The 21,487-nt window shown below is 36.0% G+C and overlaps 1 protein-coding gene across 4 annotated transcripts in view; it reads right to left on the reverse strand.

Moving 5' to 3' along the window:
* Positions 1-541: 541 nt before the first annotated feature.
* The window catches only part of RC3H2 (ring finger and CCCH-type domains 2), a 51,064-nt gene continuing 30,118 nt past the window's right edge, over positions 542-21,487 (reverse strand). The window contains exons 10-21 of one of the 4 annotated variants that reach the window (XM_007194715.2): positions 15,791-16,099; positions 11,865-12,079; positions 10,750-11,183; positions 9,991-10,161; positions 8,472-8,618; positions 7,931-8,144; positions 7,606-7,690; positions 6,955-7,036; positions 6,724-6,858; positions 6,363-6,470; positions 6,117-6,265; positions 542-5,500 (exon numbers count right to left, since the gene is read on the reverse strand). In XM_007194715.2, coding sequence (XP_007194777.1) covers positions 5,305-5,500; positions 6,117-6,265; positions 6,363-6,470; positions 6,724-6,858; positions 6,955-7,036; positions 7,606-7,690; positions 7,931-8,144; positions 8,472-8,618; positions 9,991-10,161; positions 10,750-11,183; positions 11,865-12,079; positions 15,791-16,099 — 2,245 coding nt within the window. In that variant the 3' untranslated portion in view covers positions 542-5,304. The remainder of the gene's footprint in view (positions 5,501-6,116; positions 6,266-6,362; positions 6,471-6,723; positions 6,859-6,954; positions 7,037-7,605; positions 7,691-7,930; positions 8,145-8,471; positions 8,619-9,990; positions 10,162-10,749; positions 11,184-11,864; positions 12,080-15,790; positions 16,100-21,487) is intronic. The other 3 variants (XM_057547733.1, XM_007194717.2, XM_007194716.2) reach the window with 3 other exon arrangements.

Below are 21,487 nucleotides of genomic sequence, written 5' to 3' on the forward strand. Positions count from 1 at the left end.
AGTACTCTATACTGAATGAACAAAGTGACTGATTGAATTGAGGACTATTTCAACCTCCCTGGCCTATTCATTTCTTTCAGATCCTTCCCAGTGATGAATGCATGAGGCAGGTGATTGTTTAAATCTTAAGGAGTAACCTGGTAGCTTAGTTAAACCAAAAAATTTACCAAGGAAGTCAAGATAACTAAAATGCACTATAAACTTAATATTGACACTAAACAAACAACTTTTAAGGTGGACAAATAATTTTATTTTGTGCATGCAAATACATGTCAAGTACTGCAAACTTTTTCCATCAATTTTCTCTCAAACACTGAAAATCATGATGCTCTATTCTGTGAACAGCCAAAGCTAATATCTCTTCACTTCAGTGCTACAGCAAAAACACACAGAATTCACTCTTTGCTATTCACTATCATCACAACCCTCATTGTTCCATCTCTGCCCTCCCCCCATATACAGGCCTTATGAATCCTAGCCTTCCCCCATTTAATCCTATTCCTATAGCACAAAGGGAAACATTACAATTTGGAAATTCAAATTGAAATAAATGGAATAGAATTTATTCCCATATATATTCCCCGTTTCATTGTACAGAATTATTTTAAATTATAGTTTTAAATAGAAGCTGAGTATATGCCTTAAAAATGAGCATTAAATCCATCTTAGAGATGGTGCCTGCTTTTTACATGATGGGTGTACACCATCTTTAATTTCATTTACATTTCAATCGAACAATAGATTTGCAAAGAAAATGTCTAATACAGACGTAAAAATATTCACACTAGAGCTTCACAATCGGTTGTACAATTGACAAACAGGCCTCTTTTCCCAAACTTTCCAGCTAAGCAAATTTATAAAATGTAATCAATGCAACAAGAAAAACATTTCTCTTTCACTTCCAGGGAAAAGAATATGCAATAAACAGTATAAATGCAGACAGCAGTTGCTGCAAGCTAACCACGATACTCCCAAGTGGCTGTACAGTGGATATGTGCAGTACAAATAAAAGCCACATGTGTTGTATCACAACTACAGTATAATTGTTTGCCCAGCTAAGAGAATGCATGCACTTCCATGCCTTGGGTTATAAAGTGAGGCCTAATTCTTGACAGATTGATGGAATATATGCAAATGACCTTGGCTTTTGGCAGTACTAAGTGCAGCCAGTGTCTGTGTTCCACTGGTTTAAGGATATTTAAATTTTTTTATTTAAAAAAAGAAAAAAACTGCCAATTTCAGACTTGGGGGAATAACTGCTCTTGGAGTAAAAACAGGACTCCACTCAAATGTGGGGTGTTCTGATTGGTGGCCTTGACTCCTTGTATTCCCTTGCCAGCAAAAGGATACAAAGAAACCACTACTATAAAGGAGTAACTAGCAAATTTATTCAATTTACCCAGAAAATGAGATACTCCTTGAGCATGTTCATTTGTGTTCTGCTTGCAGAAGGGGTTCTTATGTAGAAGGAGTTACAGTAAGTGATCCCATTAACACTCTTCATTCACTAAAACACAGGGAAAGTTCTTCCAGGAAACTAATACATAGTTGCAATGCAACTTTCCCCTTGAATGATTAGTCACCAATACTGGTGACAGTCTGCTCAGAAAATGACTCTAGAAGCTAGGGAAGAAATATTCAAAGTTGAAATCACATGCTGAATCTGATCATTACAAACGCCACCCCTGTTAACAAGACAACATGGGCTTTAACATCTAAAATGCAAAAGCAAGCTAGATGGTTTTTAAAACAATGTTTTCAAATGTTTAAATGATCCCATTTTAAATTCCTACAAATCACTGTGCATCCAGTAATTTTCTCAAGGCAGCATATAAAATTGGGATGTGCTTTATAAACTTAGAATCAACTTGAAACTTGGGTGAAAGTGACCAGATCCATACAAATGGAAAATTTCAGTTCTAGTATAGGTTTCTTTTACTATTCTCTTGTGAGAGTAAACAGTTACTAGGAAAAACATCAGTGCCACTGACCCACTGAAGTACTTTCTCTTGAAAATTACAATGCACAACTTTCATGCATGAGGCTGGTTTACTAGATGGTATTGAAAGTAAGTCATGGCAGGAAAGGCAAAGGAATCTGCTTTGTTCAGTTACCAACTAGATGACATACTTAAGTAACTTTCTCAGGATTCATAAGATGAAATGAGACCACAAAGAAAGAACTACTGATGCTACATCATAGTATCTGAATGAGGCACATGGTCTTCAGAATGGGACTTAGAAATTTTTAAAAACACAAAAAGTGAGAACAAAACAAAAACCTCACCATTTTCCCACTTTCCAGACCTCGGATTACTTTTTCCTTATTAGACCATACACCACATATGCAGTCTAGTTGACAACATTACAAACTTCCTCTCCTATTGCTTTATATCCTTTGACTTCAAACATATGTGCATCACAACATGTTGGTAAAGGGTCAAATGACAGGGAATGCCCCCTATTTTAAAAAGTCACATTCTAGGTCTGATTTGTAATTTTTTCCTCTCTGATATCATTAGGTACCTTTCACAACACGGATCAGATAAACTGCTCTTCCTTCTCAAGTGGCAGAGAACCAATGTCTTTATTTCACATCCAACACACCATGAGAAACAGAAGATGATCACTACATAAAGGATGCAATACCGAATAATCCCAACATAGAAACAATTCCTATGTTGTTAGTGAGGAAGAGAGTAAGTTTTTAAAAACAGGGAGTTACTGTTTTATGGGATCACCTGCTGCAAGACAAGCATTATTTTAATATAAATGTTCTGAGACATACCAATAAGTTGGCAGGTATATACATACACTGACGCAAATGTAATTTCACTGGACAAGTAGGCAAACACCTAAGCAGTTTATCCCAACCCCCTCCAGCAGAGCACAACCAAGTTTCAAAACTTCAATTTTAAAATTAAAAAGATAAGGTTAAATACACAAGATCAATTTATGTAGTATATATTCACCCTCAGAACGTGCTGAAGATGTTTTGCGTAGTTCTGTTGCACAGAGGGTTCTTTCCCTGAGGGCACATAAGGAGCTCTCAAACTGTTAATAGGTCTCTATTTTGTAACAAAATAGCAATTTTAAAATCTTAAAAAAAAATACATTACCTTCAACATGGAAGATCTCACTATTTAAATATCCATGAAATAGACATACTGGTTTGCATATCCTTTTTGGAAATACAAACAGCAAATAAAGTACATTGGAAGCATTTCAAATGTAATAAGCGCATATTTATAGAAAGGTTCTGATATAAATTATATAACAATCACGTTCCTGTAATATCCTAGGCTAATTTATAATGTCGGAAATAAGTTAATGTAACATGGTTTAAAACTCTTGTTCCTATTCATTTCAGGTTACAGAGTGAAATAAATAAAATGTCTTTGTAGGGATGGGGGCACTGGCCATGGCAAAAAGGTACAGTACTAACCAAGGAAACTAAGTCAAGGCTACTGTGCTGTTATGCTACAAACAAACATCTTCATACATTTTGAGTATTAAATAAATGTGTAAGATCTTCCATACTGACACCAGAATATCAAAACTACCCCTTTGTTTCTCAGGTATATTTACAACTTATCAGTCACCTTATGAGCATGTTCATTAAGACAGGTATCAAACACCAGTATTTACTCATTCTGATCAAGAAATTTCAGGGAAATGTCAACCCTCCCGCCCCTGGAAATGTGCACAAAACTTTTTATCAAAATCTTATCTGATACAATGCTGTGGTTTTGTAAAACAACTAAATAGCTCAGACGACCAATAACATGATCCTGTTTAAGCATCTTGCTAGCAGGAAAAGCCCTTACATACAGTACACCTGGTGAAAGATCAGCTTGGCTTAAAATATTCCAGTACAATTTTCAGAGTAAACAACTTCACAGAAGTTAATTAAAAATAATAATAAAAGTCAAACTAATCTTAAAGAAATGGGGGGAAAAACAAAGACACAAACTATAGGTAAGATCACCCAGAAGGAATGCCCAGCTTTTGTTTTCAAATGTTGACTGAAATTTAGGTTTCAATAAAATACCTCCCACAAACCTGGAGCCTGGCTGGTTGAACATACTGCATACTTTCAGATGCCAAGTCAAAACACTTTTCAGTCACATTTTAGCAGGGCAGAAATTATTCATGTTTTTAAGTATGAATAAAGGTTAGCCAATGTTCTATTATTACATGGTTCATAGTCTTATCAACCTAACAGTCAGAAAAACAAGGAAAATTAAACCCCAACATGAAGTAACAATAAACAATATTTAACCAAGATAATGCAATGAACATCCAAATTAATTAGTTTAAATTAAAAACCCAGCAATACCATCTTGTTAGTCAGTGCAAACACTACATACAGGGTTTTCTCAAGAAAGCTGAAAGCACCTGATTCTTTTGCCAAGTCATCAGATTCATAATGTACAGGCTTAAATCTGCATTTTAAAAAACTGCCATTACATTAGTGCATAATTTATCAAAATTGTAAAAACGATTCTGCATAACTTAGGAGAATTTAATATCTAGTACATCAGCTGAAAGACTTAGGCACTTGGTTATATATTTAATTACTTACTTCAACAAGTAGCCTGTGTATAAATATTAACAAAGCAGAAACTATTTTTGAAAAATGGAAAATTGAAAAAAAATTTAAATGCTACAGATAAAAGCACTGCACCACACTCCTACATATAATGCAGTAAAGAAAGCTAGTATATAACCCTGTAAAATTCTATGGTAAGAACATCTAACTCCACTCTTCAAAATTTAAAAAAAAAAAAAAAAAAAAGAGAAAAAAAAAATCCATGCAAAGTCCCATGAAAAAGATAAATAAAGCAGCTGGAATGAGATGGAAATTTCTCTCAGTGAAACATAAAATAGAAATAAATAAGTTAATTAAGTCTACTTTCACTAGATGTATCATTGTAGGATCCTGCTAGTTTAATAACTGAGTTGTTAATTTTCTATAGAAGCCATTTAAAATAGGAAATGGCTCAGTTACTGCACCGGATTGCTACAAACTCATAAAAAGCTGCTTGAAGCTTAAGTTAAATGTCCAAATTCCAATCACTTCTGGAAAGTGAACGTGTTACCCTAGTAAAGTAAATTTTCTTTTTTTTTTCATAATGCTAATGCAAGAGGGCTTGAAGTATCAAAGAGTCCACAGGAAATGGATGCCCCCAGTAATATCTTTTTTTTAAAAAAAATATACATTATATAATATATATTATATATATAAAAAGCTAGTGTAAATGCTTCCATGGTATGGTCACAGATTTGAAAGATGAACCTCTTTTCAGCTGTTAACCATCTTCCCATTTGCAACAGGTTTCAAAAAGTCGTTTTTATCTTCAGACATAACATGAGTTTTCAGAATGAGGTTGCCAACACTGACAGATGTGGCAAGAGGGAGGCAACTCGCATTGCTAATGGACACTGGGAGTGGCTGACTAAAGCAAGAAGTTACCGGCAGAATTGCTTTTTGCTCCTCCCTGGGAGAGAATAAATGACATTGAAAACAAATTAGCTTTAAGTGAAAACTTTTAAGAGTAACCATACATGCTGAATAAAAGTTGGAACACACTTTAAGAGCCCCTAGCAAAGGCATGTCTTTTTCACTAAAAAGTATCAGAGGTCACTAAAAAAGTCCCATTTTCCAAAAATTATAATAAAAAATTAGAACACTGGTTAATTTAAGGCCAACAAACTATCAAGTTCAAGATTAGCCCATATTTTTGGCAGTAATTATAAAGGCCAAAAATATCTTAACAAGATTTTTAAAAAGGGAAACCCTACATTTAGGTTTTAGTTCTCCATTTTGTAGTCTTGATGTTTGGCTATCAGTTAGAGGAAGTATAACCTGATGCTAGAGCATAAACATAAACTTTTATCCCAACAAAAAGCAAGTTTTAGGCTACTAAAATGGACCACTTGGTTAGTTCAAATTTAGTTCTCCTCTCCTAAAAATCCAGACTGACCAAATCATTGCCTTATTATGTAAGGTCTTCCCCTCATAGGATAAAACCAAAAATGAATTTAACAATGCATCTATTTCTTTTTATTCATGCCCTATGCCCACTGGTTATGAATTTTATGTCTAACACTCACAGAATCACATGGTCTTCACCTAAACTCTGTCTCTTCTGCTCCAGGGGCTCCTTTTGGTGTTGTTGGACTGGATGCCCATTTTCTACTGCTGTTCCATTCAGTAACTGATCATTTTGAGAACTGATACCAAGCTGTATGTCCAGGATCTCCTACGAAAATAAAATGTTAATCCTTCAGTATGAAAGTATTCTGTACTTTAATTTCCAATGGAGTAAAGCCTCCTAGATGCGTGACTGCAGTACTTACTTCAATCTGTTCACCTTGTCCATCAGGTTCATCAGTATCAAGTGCTGAAAGCTCTAACTCTATATCCCTATCAGGCTTAGTATCGGCTGCATCTTCTGTATAATCACTCTGTAATTAAGAAAAATGGTGATTTCATACCTGTGGAAACTGGGGCTTCCCTTTTAAATTAAAATGGGAATCCCAATGATTGATCTAAAAAAAGAAATCTGGGACTACAATTTTATTTCTACTCTTAAGTTTTAAAAGCAATCATCCACCAGAAAAAGCCAAATTTTGCACTAAGTAATGGCATAAAATAACATGCAACAGCAGCAAACAGCAAATATATTGGGCATGAAGCTGAGAGGTTCAGTTTCCTTACCTCTCCATTTCTCAGTTCAATTTCCTTGCTTAGAAGATTTAAGGTAAGGTGACGGCCTTCATCCAGGGAATTCCACTTCTGTTGCATGGCCAGAGCATTGGCCTCCCTCTGAAGAAGCAACGAGTTACTCTTGGCCTAGAGGAAAAAAAAAGTAAAGTCAGCTTCCATCTATAACTTTTAAATGTCACTCTGTTTTTTAAAAAATTCAAAGCTGAGTGACACAGAGCCTACCTGCTGAAGTTCAATGCTCAAAAGGTCTCCAGTACTGGAATGCTTTCTATGACCAGATAAATCGGTAACAATGAATCTGTCCCTTTAAAGAAAAATATGTTTACTGTTATAAAAGTGAAATAAATGAAGCAACTAAAGCAGTAATGACTATATAACGACTATATACTATATATATATATTTTTTTTTTAATTTATTTATTTATTTATTTTTGGCTGCGCTGGGTCTTCGTTGCTGCACGCGGGCTTTCTCTAGTTGTGGCGAGCGGGGGCTACTCTTTATCGCAGTGCACGGGTTTCTCATTGTGGTGGCTTCTCTTGTTGCGGAGCACAGGCTCTAGGCAGGCGGGCTTCAGTAGTTGTGGCACGCAGGCTTAGTTGCTCTGCGGCATGTGGGATCTTCCCAGACCAGGGCTCAAACCCGTGTCCCCTGCACTGGCAGGCAGATTCTTAACCACTGCACCACCAGGGAAGTCCTATATACGTTTTACATAACAGATCAACCCTGAAAGTTTCAGTCACTATTCCAAATGTAAAATTTTTTTCAGAAATTTGTTATATAGCTAAAACTAGCAAAGCACAGTTCATGAATAACTGGGAGTAGGATCTGTACTCTGAGAATAGAGAATCCTAAAGAATTAAGCATAACGTTACCGTTCAATATAATGTGCTGATGATGTAGCTTCATTACCATATGAACTCCATCTTGAATCAACAGCATTGACATAAGGGACATAATCTATAGAAATGTAGAAAGAAACAATGATCAGAAAAGTGAAAAATCAGATATAGATGTGAATGTATACTTTTCCAAAAAATCCATATTTTATCCAACTAGCCATGTTCTCCTGGCTAAGCCATTTAATTCTGAGTTTACTGTGGCTGTTAAATGGAGAGAAATGTTCTGTATCTAACAGAGTGAGGATTAAAAAGCACAGTGCTAGAACATATCAGGTGAAGTATTAGTTAAATGGATCACCTGATACGCTGATAGGCTTAGTCGCACTTCCTTGGGAAGCAGTGGCCTGGACAGGATCCGTGGTATGGTAACCTGTACGGGAAGATCTAGAAATTGCACCCCATTTTGAGATGATAGGTCCATCACTAAAAGGAATTATTGGATCTTCTTCTTTTGTCCTTCTCTGAGTTTCAAATAAATGCACTCTTCTCTTAACATCTCCACTGTCCAGGTCCTGCATAAATAAAAGAAAATCAATAAAAAGACTGTTGGCAATTACTTCAGCTAATAATACAAGTACATGCTTTCAAAAGACATGAAATTAAGTTCTCTGGTAAATTTAACATTAGCTGTATATCTCAATGATAACCCAACATCTACTTTAAAACACTCAACTATGCCCAAATAATTTAAACATTAAGTGCAATTTATTTCAGGCTTACCTAAATGTAACTCTGCTGCTTACAGATGAGTAACATACCAACGATATGAAGATGAAAGCATTCAATCATTCTAAAACTTGAGTCAACATGCATGACAACCCTTGCCCCCCAAATCATACCATTAACACAGCATTTGAATTAGCAATTACATCTCTGGGCTCTGAATCGATAGCATTTATACAGGAACCTATGGTGCCACAAGACCAGGGGGAATAATGGGAAAGATGATCTTCTTCAAATTTTGTGCCACTCACACTTTCAGAGAACTGATTAAAAAAAGAAAAAAAAAAAAAAAGGCACAGGCAATTGGTAAGAAATTTAAATTTACAAACTTGTAACTAATATAAAGTAACTATATTATAGAATTCACAGCACTTTATAGTGAATTAAACATTCAATAACTAATATAAAAAACTAACAAGTAACAAATAGTATTTATATTATTTGTATTTATATTACGTATTAATAGAAAAGAGAATGCCTTCTCTTTTTTACTTTGTCCTTTAAGAACTCATAAGGAACCCGACTGATACTATACAGACCAATCAACAATTTATAGCATGCCTCTAACATGGTACAAAGTGCTCTAAAAAATGAAAAAAAAGCAAAAGAAAACACACCCATACACATACACAGATATATACAAATACATTTTTATATTAAGCAAGTGGCAATTCTATCACTCTGGTCAAGATGGTTAGCTGCTCTGAAGAAGTACAAGTTTGATGAGATAAATCTGGATCTACTTTAAAAATTCAATATTTATGGATGGAAAAATATGATGTCTAGGATTACTTCAAAATAATCCAGTAGGAAGAGGGGGTACAAATGAAAAAAGATGGGCTGAGTTGATAATTGTGGGTAATGGGTACATGGAGTTTATTACTATTCTACTTTGCATATGCTTGAAATTTTTCCTAATGAAAAGACTAGAAAAAAAATTTTATTTTAGTACCTCTAGGGATAGGAAATAAACCAGATGAATCAAAAAAAAAATTAACGGTTTGCTCTAAATATAACAGTACTGAAGGGTACATTAAAATAATCCTGGTACAAAAACTTGTTTTGAAATGATAAGAACAATAATTAACAGTGATTTAAAACACCATAAATAATACAGTAGGCATTTCTGCACCTCTTGTGAAGTAGGGAAGAAATGCCTCAGATAGACCAGAATTCAAATCCAAGCTACTTATAGGGTGAATTTACTACTTGGGCAAATTACTTAACTTCTCTGAGTAGGATTCCTAACATGCAAAATATGGGTAATACCTGCCCCCTAAGGATTCTGTAAGAATTAAATAAAATAACTGCTTAGTACAGTGCCTGGCACAAGTAGGTGCTCAATAAATGGTGAATATAAATCTTATTATTAATAAAAGCCATAAAAATAATGAGAACTATACTGCTGGAAAGATTTTTGAATTCTTGGTGGAAAAAGGACTGTGATTTAGTGGTCTTCAGAGTATCACAATGCCTAGCCATTGTGCTTACATACTCAGTGTTTACTGAATTAAACTCAACTGCCACCAAACCAATGCAAAATATCCAACATAGCTAACTCTGGCTTGAATGAGTGCTCTGAAGTCAGTTGTCTGACCTATCCCTGCAACATCAAGTAATTAAAACCTTTCTTACATCAGTGCGAAAGTCTACACTGAATAGAGGAGAAGGTGGCGTTGGTGACTGTGTTGCCACAGGAAGAGTTGAAGAGACAAGAGGTGCTTTCTGAGTGTGGTACTGTGCCCACTGCTCTGGCTTTCTTCTTATCTGCTCCTCGCAACTGGTCTTCAAATGACCACAAGGTTCCTAAGGGGGGATAAAAGAAACAATCTTAATCATCTAGGGAGTGGTAAATAAATTTAACTATGCTCTGTGGAAATAATGTGAACATTTATTATATTGTTGGGACAAAAAAAAAAATACAGCAGGGAAGTCACCCTAGCCTATTCTCCATACACTTAAACGAAAGGGTTAATATTTAGTCAAACGTTAAAAGTAAAATCTGAGCACTCACTTTTCTGGTTTAGGAAAATCATATGTATATATGTGGGGATACTAAAAATAGGCCCTGTCTTTGTATTTTGAAGATTTCTTTTTACCTTCCCATCAGTTTCGTATCCAAACATAACATTTATTGAGCATGAATATGCATCAGGTCCAATTCTAAGAGCTTTGCTTTTTCTGATTTAATCCTCACAACAGCTTTATGAGGTAGGTACTACTATGATTGCCATCAAATACGAAAAAATTGATATAGAGAAGTCAAGTAAAATTCCATAAGTCACACAATAAGTAAGTGGAGGAGCCAGGATATATACCTGAATGGTCTAACACCAGACTCTAGACTCTTAACCACTACACTATATCAGCATTCCTATTTCCATTATCACTTACCCTTGGTAAAGGCACAGTTGTCCTTGGCTCACTTGGTGGCTGACAAGCCACTGAATAATACCCATCTAATGAGTTATACCTTTCCCGCAAAGATGTCTGATACACAGACGAGTGCATCACATCCATTGGAGGTAAAGAATTGCTTCTAATAATGTCATCTCGTTGGTACATAGGTGGGCGCCAGATGCGCCTGCTGTCGTACACAGGAGCATACATTCCAGAAGGTACTGGAGGAACTGGTCCATACGGCTGCGGAGGAGGAGGTTGGTAAGGAGAAGAATTCATTCGATCTCGAGGCGAAAATGTACTGTAATGATCAGCATATGGCATGGAAGCAGGTGGGAGGGAGGACTCTGGAACATTATTGGACCTCACAAAGCGAGGAACACAGGGAGCCACGCCAGCTGGTACTGTTGGAGGTGGTGGGTAGTATCCTTGAAAATTGGAAAGAGGAATATTTAATGTAATCTTAGTAAAATTTAACATTTTGTAATGGTTTAAAGTCTAAAGCAGCCTTTAATGTTGGAAAATAAAATAAGCTTTGAACTTTACTTTAGTTACCCCTGGTTTAGAAAGACACTACACACTTTCAAGACACCACTGTATGAAAATCATTAATGTTCAATAATTTGTTAAACTGCTCCTTAAAAACACTTGATGAGCTATTAACAGATGGCTGGTAAATTTCCTTCTAGGGCATGTATTGCCACAGGTTTTAGATTAAGTAATTAGTTACATCATTGATTCTTAACCTTTTGGGGAGCAGAGGTTAAAGACCTCTTGCATAATCTATATAAGCTGTGCATTGTCTTTCCAAAATTATACTTAAGTATATATAAACCAAACATTTAGTATACTATTTCAGAGGACATACAGAACTCACTAAAGCTCATCCATGGACCCTACATTTGATTCATAGGAATAAGAGTCTTAAAACTACTGGTATATAGAATCATAGATTCTTAGGACAGGAAGAAAACTTAGGGGTCATATAGTCCAAAGGATTAATTTTTTAATGTAGATTTTCTAGATAGATATAAATGATTCACTAACTTATTACAACAAATGTTACATTGTAGTTTCTTTTTTTCTTAGAATTGTCTAAAATTACTTACCTGTCTGTGGGTACTGTGGGACTTCAAAGGGTATCTGAGTCCTTGGATCTTGAAAATACTGAATGTTTTCAGAATGCTGAGGATATACTGGTACTCTAGTTATAAATGGGCTGGATTTTGGAGGCACAGAATTCAGCTCTGTTCCAACATTAGTGGGCCCAGCTGAGGTAGCCGCTATATTACTTACAGGAGTCTTGGGTGGAGAACCAATTTTACTGGAGAGAAAATTTAACAAGGGCAAATGATAAATCACTATCTATGACTGTTAAAAGTCTTTCTCAGTAGGAATGGTTCACAAAATTATAGTGACCACTAACAGCAAATGCTTCAGGTATTTCCACAGTGACAAATAAGGCCATGAATTTCATTACCACCTTACACTGTTAATTCACAAGATTATAGTAACAGATCTCATATTTTGGTGAGGGTGAAAAACAAAACAAAAAAGTGCAAACAAATCCCAGGCACAATGTGACCCACTAGTCCCTTTTTACTCATACTTTAAACAAAGATTTTTCCTACTGGAAGTTTAAAAAAAATCCTGTTCAATAACTTCTCAATAGAAACAATATAGTTTACCAGTAGAATTTTTTGACACAAATAAGACAGATATGTAAAGGGAAGGACTGCTCTAAATATTAAGCATTAGATTAGCTGAAATGTAAACTTATTGAAGAAAGGTCATTTTTGTCCATTTTGTTAACTGCTACATGCCCAGGATCTAAAACAGTTTCTGGCACACAGGAGGCACTCAGTAAATATTTGTTGGACAAATGGAAAAGTTCCTGCCACGTAGTAGGTACTCAGTAAATATCTGCTAGAGGAGCAGAGTGCCAATGAAATGGTTACTCATTAAATTGATGCAAAACACACAAGCTTTCTTTCTTTCTTTTTTTTTTTTTTTTTAAAACGCAAAGGATTTTCTTTGTTGATTCACCAGGCGATCAGCTCCAGAGGATCTCACCATGGCTTCTTAGGCCCTCTGAAGAAGTCAAACTTTGGCAGAGCTGAGATATGTGGTGATCCAAGAAAAAGATCTTGTTAATGATGCAGGAATTCAATACATTGCATCTCAACTAGATTAGAGGGTTTTTCTCAAACTAGAGAAGCTCTTTTAAAGCAAGAGTATAAATAACAAGGAGTATGGGCTGCCTTTAAGTCTAGCAAAGATTAGTCTAGCAGATGTTTACTTCTATGTGTAATTGTGTGTTAAAATGCAGAAAATAAGAAACTGTGGATAATAATAGTAAGTACAAATGGCTTAGGGTTTAAAGATATTTTAGTGCTGTGCTTATATTTTGAAGTTCAATAAAGGCAACCAGGAAAATGATTAGGATTTCCTCTTAACAATAATAAGTAACACTAATCAATTAATGAGCACATTCCAGGCACTATTCTAAGTGCTTTACATAGATTATCTGGTCCTCCATAGCAGAATGTTATATACCATAAAATTCAGATAAATACTTTGAAATGACAAATTCTTAGACTTTGCAGGAAAAAGGTACCAAAATCCACGACAAGGTTCATAGCCTTATGAAATCATGCAAGCTATCCCAAAAATCCAGACTTAAGGAAAAAGCTAACTTGCAGTCCCATTCTAGCCAGACAGCTAGATTCCAGATGAATTTAGGATTCTGGGTTGTCCTTTGCAGCAGCCCCTCTTACCTACATGCTTTTGCCTGTGCTGCTTTCTCTACTGACAAGACCCTTCCTTCCTAACTAGCCATACTTTTGGAATGGCTCAGGTGTCATCACCTTACCTCTAAAAAACCTTCCACAATAACTCCAGGTAGAATTATTTGTTATTTTTTGTGTTTTAATAATACTTGAAACACAACTCCATTACAGTACCTTTCAGAATATATTATATGATATCTGTTTATGTCTGTCTCCCAAACTACACTGGAAGACTCTTAGAGGCAGGGAGTATATCTGGTTCATTTTCATTAACTATGCCAATTGGCCTGGTATTTGGCACATAGTAGACGATCCATAATTTCTGAATGAATAAATGATTTATTTACCGAGATTTACTTATTTTTGAAAGTTGTTTTCTCTAGTCCATCATTTTTTTAAAAACTAAGATATATTTACCCTTGTAAGGTGTACAATTCAGTGATTTCTGGTATATTCCGAAGGCTGTGCAAGCACCACTGCTATCTTATTCTGAAACATTTTTACCACCCCTAAAAGAAACCTGTGTTCATTAGCATTGACTCCCCATCCCCTTGTCCCCCAGCCCCAGCCCCTAGCAACTACTAATCTACTTTCTGTCTTCTATGGATTTGCCTATTCTGGACATTCACATAAATGGAATTCTACAATATGTGGCTTTTGTATCTAGCTTCTTTCACTTAATATAATGTTTTCGAGGTTCATCCATATTGTAGTATGCACTAGTACCTTACTCTTTAATGGCTGAGTAACATTTCACTGTATGAATATAAAATGGTTTTACAACTTTACCTTGCCAAAACCCTTCAAAAGCTCATTTCCTAAATATATTTAACACAAGATCTCCATAATCTGGTGCCAACCTACCTATCTAAATCTTCTTATCATATTTCACCCAGCAATATAAAATTTTCTTATTCTTTAATCCAACTCCAATACTGCTTCATTTATGTAAATGCTGTCTCCCCAACTGTCTTCATAAGTTTCTTAAATGCACAGATATCTTATACATATCATGTATTTTCTTTTTTCTTTTTATTTATTTTTAAAATTTTCTTTATTTGTTTTGGCTGTGTTAGGTCTTAGTTGCGGCACTCTCATGTATTTTCAAGGGTGCCAAAATCAGAGCTCAGTATTAGTGCGTAAATAACATTTGCTAAACTAGACAATGTTCTCTGATTTATCTCTTTGAAGATCTCTCTGAGGGAAGATTATAAGAATCCTCTGATAAACAAATTTCCCTATCACATGCTAATTGCAGAAATAAAGAATATAAATGTCTACCTATCCATTTATTATTTGAAATCCCTAGCAATTTACTGTGTGCCTAGCATAACACTTTTTCCCCAAAAGGTATATAATAGACATTGACAGACTATTTATGGGCAACATAATCTAAACATGCCTTAGCTCAGATTTTAAGACGCTAAAAGAATACAAAAGCCTGAGATATTAGAGGTGGAAGTAACTTTTCAGATAATTGGAAAGTTTTAAAACTTTCTTCTTAAAGTACCAAAACCTTTCCGCCAAATTAAATCTTATGCTGAAACCCCAAAACAACAGTAATGGTAATAATAATAATGGTAGTTATAATAACAGCAGCATATATTTAGTGAGTGCTATGTGGCAGGCACTGTTCAAAGCACATTGCAGTATTAACTCATTTAATCCTCACAACCAACATATGAAGCAGGTAGTATTATTATACCAATTTTATGGATGAGTAAACTGAGGAAGACAGATTAAGTAACTGGCCTAAGATCAAACAGCTGGGGAACAGTGAGCCAGAATTTGAACCCACAGAGTTTGGCTTTAAAGATTTCCCTCTTAACAACTACACATCATTACAGAGCATAAAGTGGAACTGTTCTAATTGAAACAGGGGTTGGAGGCTCAAGCATCTCACCTGCTTAGGTTTCTACTTAGTTCCTTTTTGGCACCTCTATGGACTCAATCCTAAAGTTCAAGGAAATAAGGTGAGAAAAACTCAATTCTGGTCCAACCTCTTCAGTTTACAGTTGAAGAAAACAAAACCCAGAGTTGAAGTGAATTTCCAAGGTCACAGAGCTATTCAACTGCAGATCCAGGACTAGAACTCAACTTTTTTGGTATTTAGTGCTTTTTCTACTACATGAAACATTCTGCATACAAATTCTGATTAACTGCTTTTCCTCAGGATAAATAAAAATACTCAGGTACTTATAAAAAGGCTAAATTACTCACGTTAAACATTTTTACCTAATACTTACTTTTCAGTTACAGACTCTGCAGAAGGCCCAGCAGCATTCTGACCATTAGTGCCAACCTTCCCCACTTTCTTCACAGTCTCCAGAGCTCTTAATGTACTGTCAGCACTACGTGGAATTAGCTGGGAAACACTGTTTTCTGCATTTGAAATTCCATTTGTACTTGGAACAATTTTCCCCGTTGTTTCAGTACTTCCTATGACAGAAATGACATTTCCGGCTGTGGTTGTGACAGTGTTGTTTACACCAACTTTATTTAGAAGAGGAAACGTTCTTACAGTTGCATTGATCTTTTTGTTCCTTAATCGATACCTGTTTCAAAAACAATAAACATATCAGTAAATATTTCACTAAATCTTACCCTAAGTAAAAAAAAAGGGAGGGAGCAATAGGAAAAAATGTTAAAAGGAAGAACAACTTTCAAAAACAGGTTTCTTCAGAAACTAACACACCATTGTAAAGCAATTATACTCCAATAAAGATGTTAAAAAAAAAAGTTTCTTCAGCTAAATATCAAATACAGTCTACATCAACCTCTGCTATGATAGCCACCACATGAAAATATATCTGCCACATACAATATATATATGTACACACAATACTTACGTATGTAGACACATAATTAATGTAGCAAGAAAAGTACAAATGTATTCAAAAAACTATTTTGAGAGAGTGGGAAGAGATCTTCTTGAAAATTTTGTATAATTGGAATAGAGTACACTATATAAAAATGAAAGTAACCATACCAAATTTACTTGGGAATGTAGAATGAAAAGGTCTGCAAGAGTTGAAAGAATTCTCTGTTGTTACCAAATTGTTAAGGCATCATATAATTTTAAAGAGATTTAAAAAAACCCAAAACTCATTCTTAAACATTACACCAAAATATAGAAATTTAGTATTCTATTTTTCAGATTAGTTTATGACTAAAGTAAAAAGTATTTGGATTAAAGATATTTTCTGATATTAAATTCAGGGTTTTATTTATGGTGGTCAGATATAATACTCTAATATATGAAGCAATCTGATCTTTGATTCCATTTAAGAAAATTTATTTCCAGTCATACAACAAAAATTTCATTACAATGTAGTCCTAGTCAGTGTTCCCTCCAATATTTTAAAGTGGTGAACAACTATGTTACATGAATAGAAAGACGACTACACACATACGGGTTCATAATTACATATACCTCAATTAATCTGATATTAATGTTATATATAACCAAACATATGGTAATTAAATATAAACAGTGTTAGTGATGAGCAATGCCTTCACAACAGTTTCCCGTTTAGTCCTTCAGTATCTATAAACAGCTTCATTATTCAATTCTCCCCGTCTCATTCATACACACACACAGACAGAAGCAGCAAAGCTCAGTAAAGACAAGTATTTCCAGATCAGACTGGCTAAAGGTGGAGTGATAGAACATGAAGTTCAAAAAAACCACAGGTTATGGCCAGCTTATATATGTCACCTTATAGATCTGGGGAACCAATGATTATTTCTTGAAGAATGAGGGTTATGAGCAGACCTATATTTTAGAAAGGCAGTTAGGTGACATGGAGTGGCCAGTGCTTTCCTCAACACACTACTCTGAAACCTGCTCTTCATTCTTCACCTCAAAGGTTCTTGCACAAAATGCCCAGCTGCTCCTTGTTTTCCATTCTCAAAGGATAAATTTCAAATATCCTTAAGATTGCTCTGGCAGGCAAAAAATAAAGTTTTAATTGTGAGTCTCTTAAAAGAGAGGAGTAAGGTAAAGTAAGGGACAAACAGGGATACATACTGGACTCCTGGCATCTAGGCAGCTAAAGACTTAGGCCTGGAATCTGGACCTCACAGTTGAAAAAGCCAATTACTTCCTATTCTTTTAAAGTCATCCATGAGCTCCCTCAAGTATTTGCTCCCTGCCTTACCCAGCTTAGAATCCATTATCTACCATTAATTCCTCCCTTGTAAATACCTTTAACTCCCTTGGTCCAATTACCCTGTTGAACTCACCTGGTAAAACCCCAATCCAATCTGTTACTTAATTCTCTTATTCTGTGTCTGCTCAAGTAGGTGAATGTTGCTAGAGAAAAATCATGCAATCATGCTGACTAAACTCTCTTCAAAATCATGATCAATTATTTAAAATGGCCAAGCACTACATTAATACACTTCTCTACTATATTCACTTTCCGATCTCTAACATCCTCTTCCCTTCCATTCGCCAGAGCCCCGCCACAGCTGATGATACTGCCTCCCACTTCACAGAGAAAATAGATGACACCAGAGGAGAATTACTTATCTTTCCATCACCAATCCCGCCAACCTTCCTGCTTCTGTAACTACACACTCCACCTAAAATAGGAGGTGAAGAGTTCCTATTCCTAACTCAGGCCAATCTTTCCCCTTGCACCCCAGGTCCCAAGCCCATTTGCCTTCTCAAAGACTTCACTCCTATAATTATCTTTTCTTCTCTAGTGCATCATCACTTCATTCAGGTGTCTGCTTAAATGTCATATCCTCTGGGATCCCTTCCCAGACAATCTTATCTAAAATATCTCCCCTTTCCCAATCTCCTTCTCCTTACCTTGTTATTTTTCTTCATAGTGCCAATCAGTACCAGATATTATGTTTTCTATTTATTTGGTTTATGTTGATCTTCTCTATTACAATGTAAGCCCCATGAGAGCAAGAATTCTGCATTCCTTATTCATCTCTCTATCTTTAGCACAGTGCCTGGTACATGTTAGGTGTTCCATAAATATTTGCTGCATGAATGTGGAGTAAGCCTTAAACTTCACATGGCCAAGAGTACTGATTTTCTACCCCCAAGCATTTCCTATCTCAGTAAAAAACATTACTTAGTTATGCAGGCCCCAAACCTTGGAGTCATCCTTGATCTTCTCTTTTCTTTACACCCCACATTCGATCTATCAGTCCTATCAGCTCTACTTCCAAAATATATCCCAAATCTGGCTACTTTTCAGCATCTCAATTACTATAGTCCTAGGACCAAGCACTAATCTCATGCCTGGACCACTGTAGCAGTTTAACTAGTCTACACCATGCAGACACCAGAGTGACATTTCTAAGACAAAATTAAAATCTCATTGTTCCATTTGAATAAAGCCCTATAATGGCTTCCAAAATAAAATGCAAACTCCTTGCCAATGTCCACCAAGCCAATATGGTCTGGCCCTCGCCTAACCTCTCCAACCTTATTTTTTGCCATTCTTCTCATTCTCCAGGCACACTCGTCTTCTTTCTAGTTCCTAAACATGCCAAGCTTGTTTCCACCTCAGACTTTCTTTATAGCATTTATCAGTAACTGAAATTGTCTGTTTACATGTTTACTGTTCTTCTTTCCCCACTAGAAGTAACTCAAATAGTACCTAGCACTTAACAACCATTTTTTAAAATATTTCTTGAGCTGGTTGACCTCAGGCTTTTGATACTCTCCAGAATGCAGCAATTTTTGAGAACAGGATTCCAATACCCTAAATTCTAAAATATATTCACACAAATATTCTTAAGAGAGATTCTGGGCATTTGTTTGGTTAGAGATATGTATAGTAGAGAAAGCAGGCTGGGATAAAATTTATTTAAGTTAAACAAACATTTGCTGAATTCCTCCTGGTACATTATGGGAGCTAAGATAAAGGCTCCACCCTCAAAAAGTCCAGAGTTGGGTAGCAACATGCATTTTTTTAACCAACGAGAAAATGACATCTTCCACTTCCTTAATGCTTTGTATTACCCTGTTTTTCCTTCTTCTTCTTCTTCTTTTACTTAACAGCAACAGAGAGTGTGAAGCTGGCTGGAAATATGAACTATAGATTATCTGCTCTTTCAACATAAATATCCTGAGTTTACATGTCAAATACCTGTTAAGTGCAGAAAATATAAAGATGAATAACCCATAAAATAAATGAAGTCCAGTGAAAATACACACCAGTAAATAAATAATTGCAATACAGTGAGAGAACTGGTAGTTATAAAGTTATCAGGTATAGAGTACTATGACAGCACAGTGAAGAAAGCAACTAACACTGCCTGGGAAGTCAGGGAAGTTTTCAGACGTTAGATGATATCTGAGTATAATCAGGAACAGGAGCTCTCCAAACAGAGAAGAGGAAAGCGTATGATATAGTGAACAACATGTATAAGGGAAAGAAGAGTGAAAGAATTCATATAGTAGTAAACTGGATGTACCTTAAAAAAATAAAGAATGCAAAAGGTGGAATAAGGCTGGAAAGCAAGATTGGGCTCAGAACCAGTGATATACTGAGGAACCAATTAAGAATTTAAAGCAGAAAATGGACATGATTAAACCCGTATTTGTGAAAGAAAATCTTGGTTGAGACATAGGGAGATGCCTGTAAAAAGCTACATAGCAGGACTTCCCTGGTGGCGCAGTGGTTAAGAATCCGCCTGCCAACGCAGGGGACGTGGGTTCGAGCCCCGGTCCAGGAAGATCCCACATGCCGCGGGGCAACGAAGCCCGTGAGCCACAACTACTGAGCCCACAAGCCACAACTACTGAAGCCCACGCACCTAGAACCCATGCTCTGCAACAAGAGAAGCCACCACAATGAGAAACACACGCACTGCAACAAAGAGTAGCTCCCGCTCCCCACAACTAGAGAAAGTCCGCATGCAGCAACGAAGACCCAACACAGCCAAAAATAAATAAATAAATTAATTAATCAATTAAGTTAAAAAAAAGCCACATAGCAGTAGAATGGACAAATTGGGTAAACACGTGAAACATTAAACATTGCACCTGGCACAAAATTTGACCAATTAATTTGGCTATTATTATTTTTACTGCTACCAGTATAAGTTCAGGCAAGAAATAATGAAGTTCTGAAGTAGGAACTGGAGATGGAGAGCAGGAAGCCAATTTGAAGGTGTAAGAGGTAAAATGGATTTTCAGGTGGGCACCAGTTGTGAGTAGAATGACAATGAAATCACACAGTTTCTTCTTTTTTAAGTGCTCCCAAGCAAGGTCCACTAAAAAGCTCTATTTTAACTAAAAAGCTCTACTTCAGGTATGGACAAGCTCAAAATATCTCGAGTCTAAAAAATCATCTTGATGTAAAACTCTGTATACATCACATAGAACTGCCTAGACTAGATGCAAATAGCACCCTTTTTTTCTTAAGACTCCTGTAGCCTTTCCGGGATCTTCCAGTCCGGGAGAGGCAGGGGGATAGTAAGAAGGGAAGCATGTTTCTGCTCTTCTTTTTAATGCACACACATTTATCTTCTATCACACTGCTGTTGATGCAGAGCTCATTATGTGCAGGGCCCAGGGCTAGCCACTGAAAAGAGGAGACAATAATAAACAAGATGGATATAGTCCATGGACCTTACACTTCAGTAAGGCAGACAAACATTCAATAAATAGATCAGGGGTCAGCAAACTATCACCTATGGGTCAAAGTTGCTTGTTTTTGTAAATAAAGTTTAAAGCCATGCCCATTTTATGCATTGTCTATGGTGGCTTTTTTGCTACAGTGGCAGAGTAGAGTGGTTGACAGAGATCAATGAATGGTTCACCAAGCTGAAAACATTCACTATCTGCATCTCTACAGAAAAGTCTGTCAACCCCCAAGACAGACCCCATAAGTTAATTATAATTTTGATAAGCAGGAAAAAGAGGAACCTGGTTTAGTATGAAATACTGGGGGGATGCCCCTGAAAAAGAA

Source organism: Balaenoptera acutorostrata, chromosome 6, assembly GCF_949987535.1.
Source record: "Balaenoptera acutorostrata chromosome 6, mBalAcu1.1, whole genome shotgun sequence".
Classification (NCBI taxonomy): Eukaryota; Metazoa; Chordata; class Mammalia; order Artiodactyla; family Balaenopteridae; genus Balaenoptera; species Balaenoptera acutorostrata.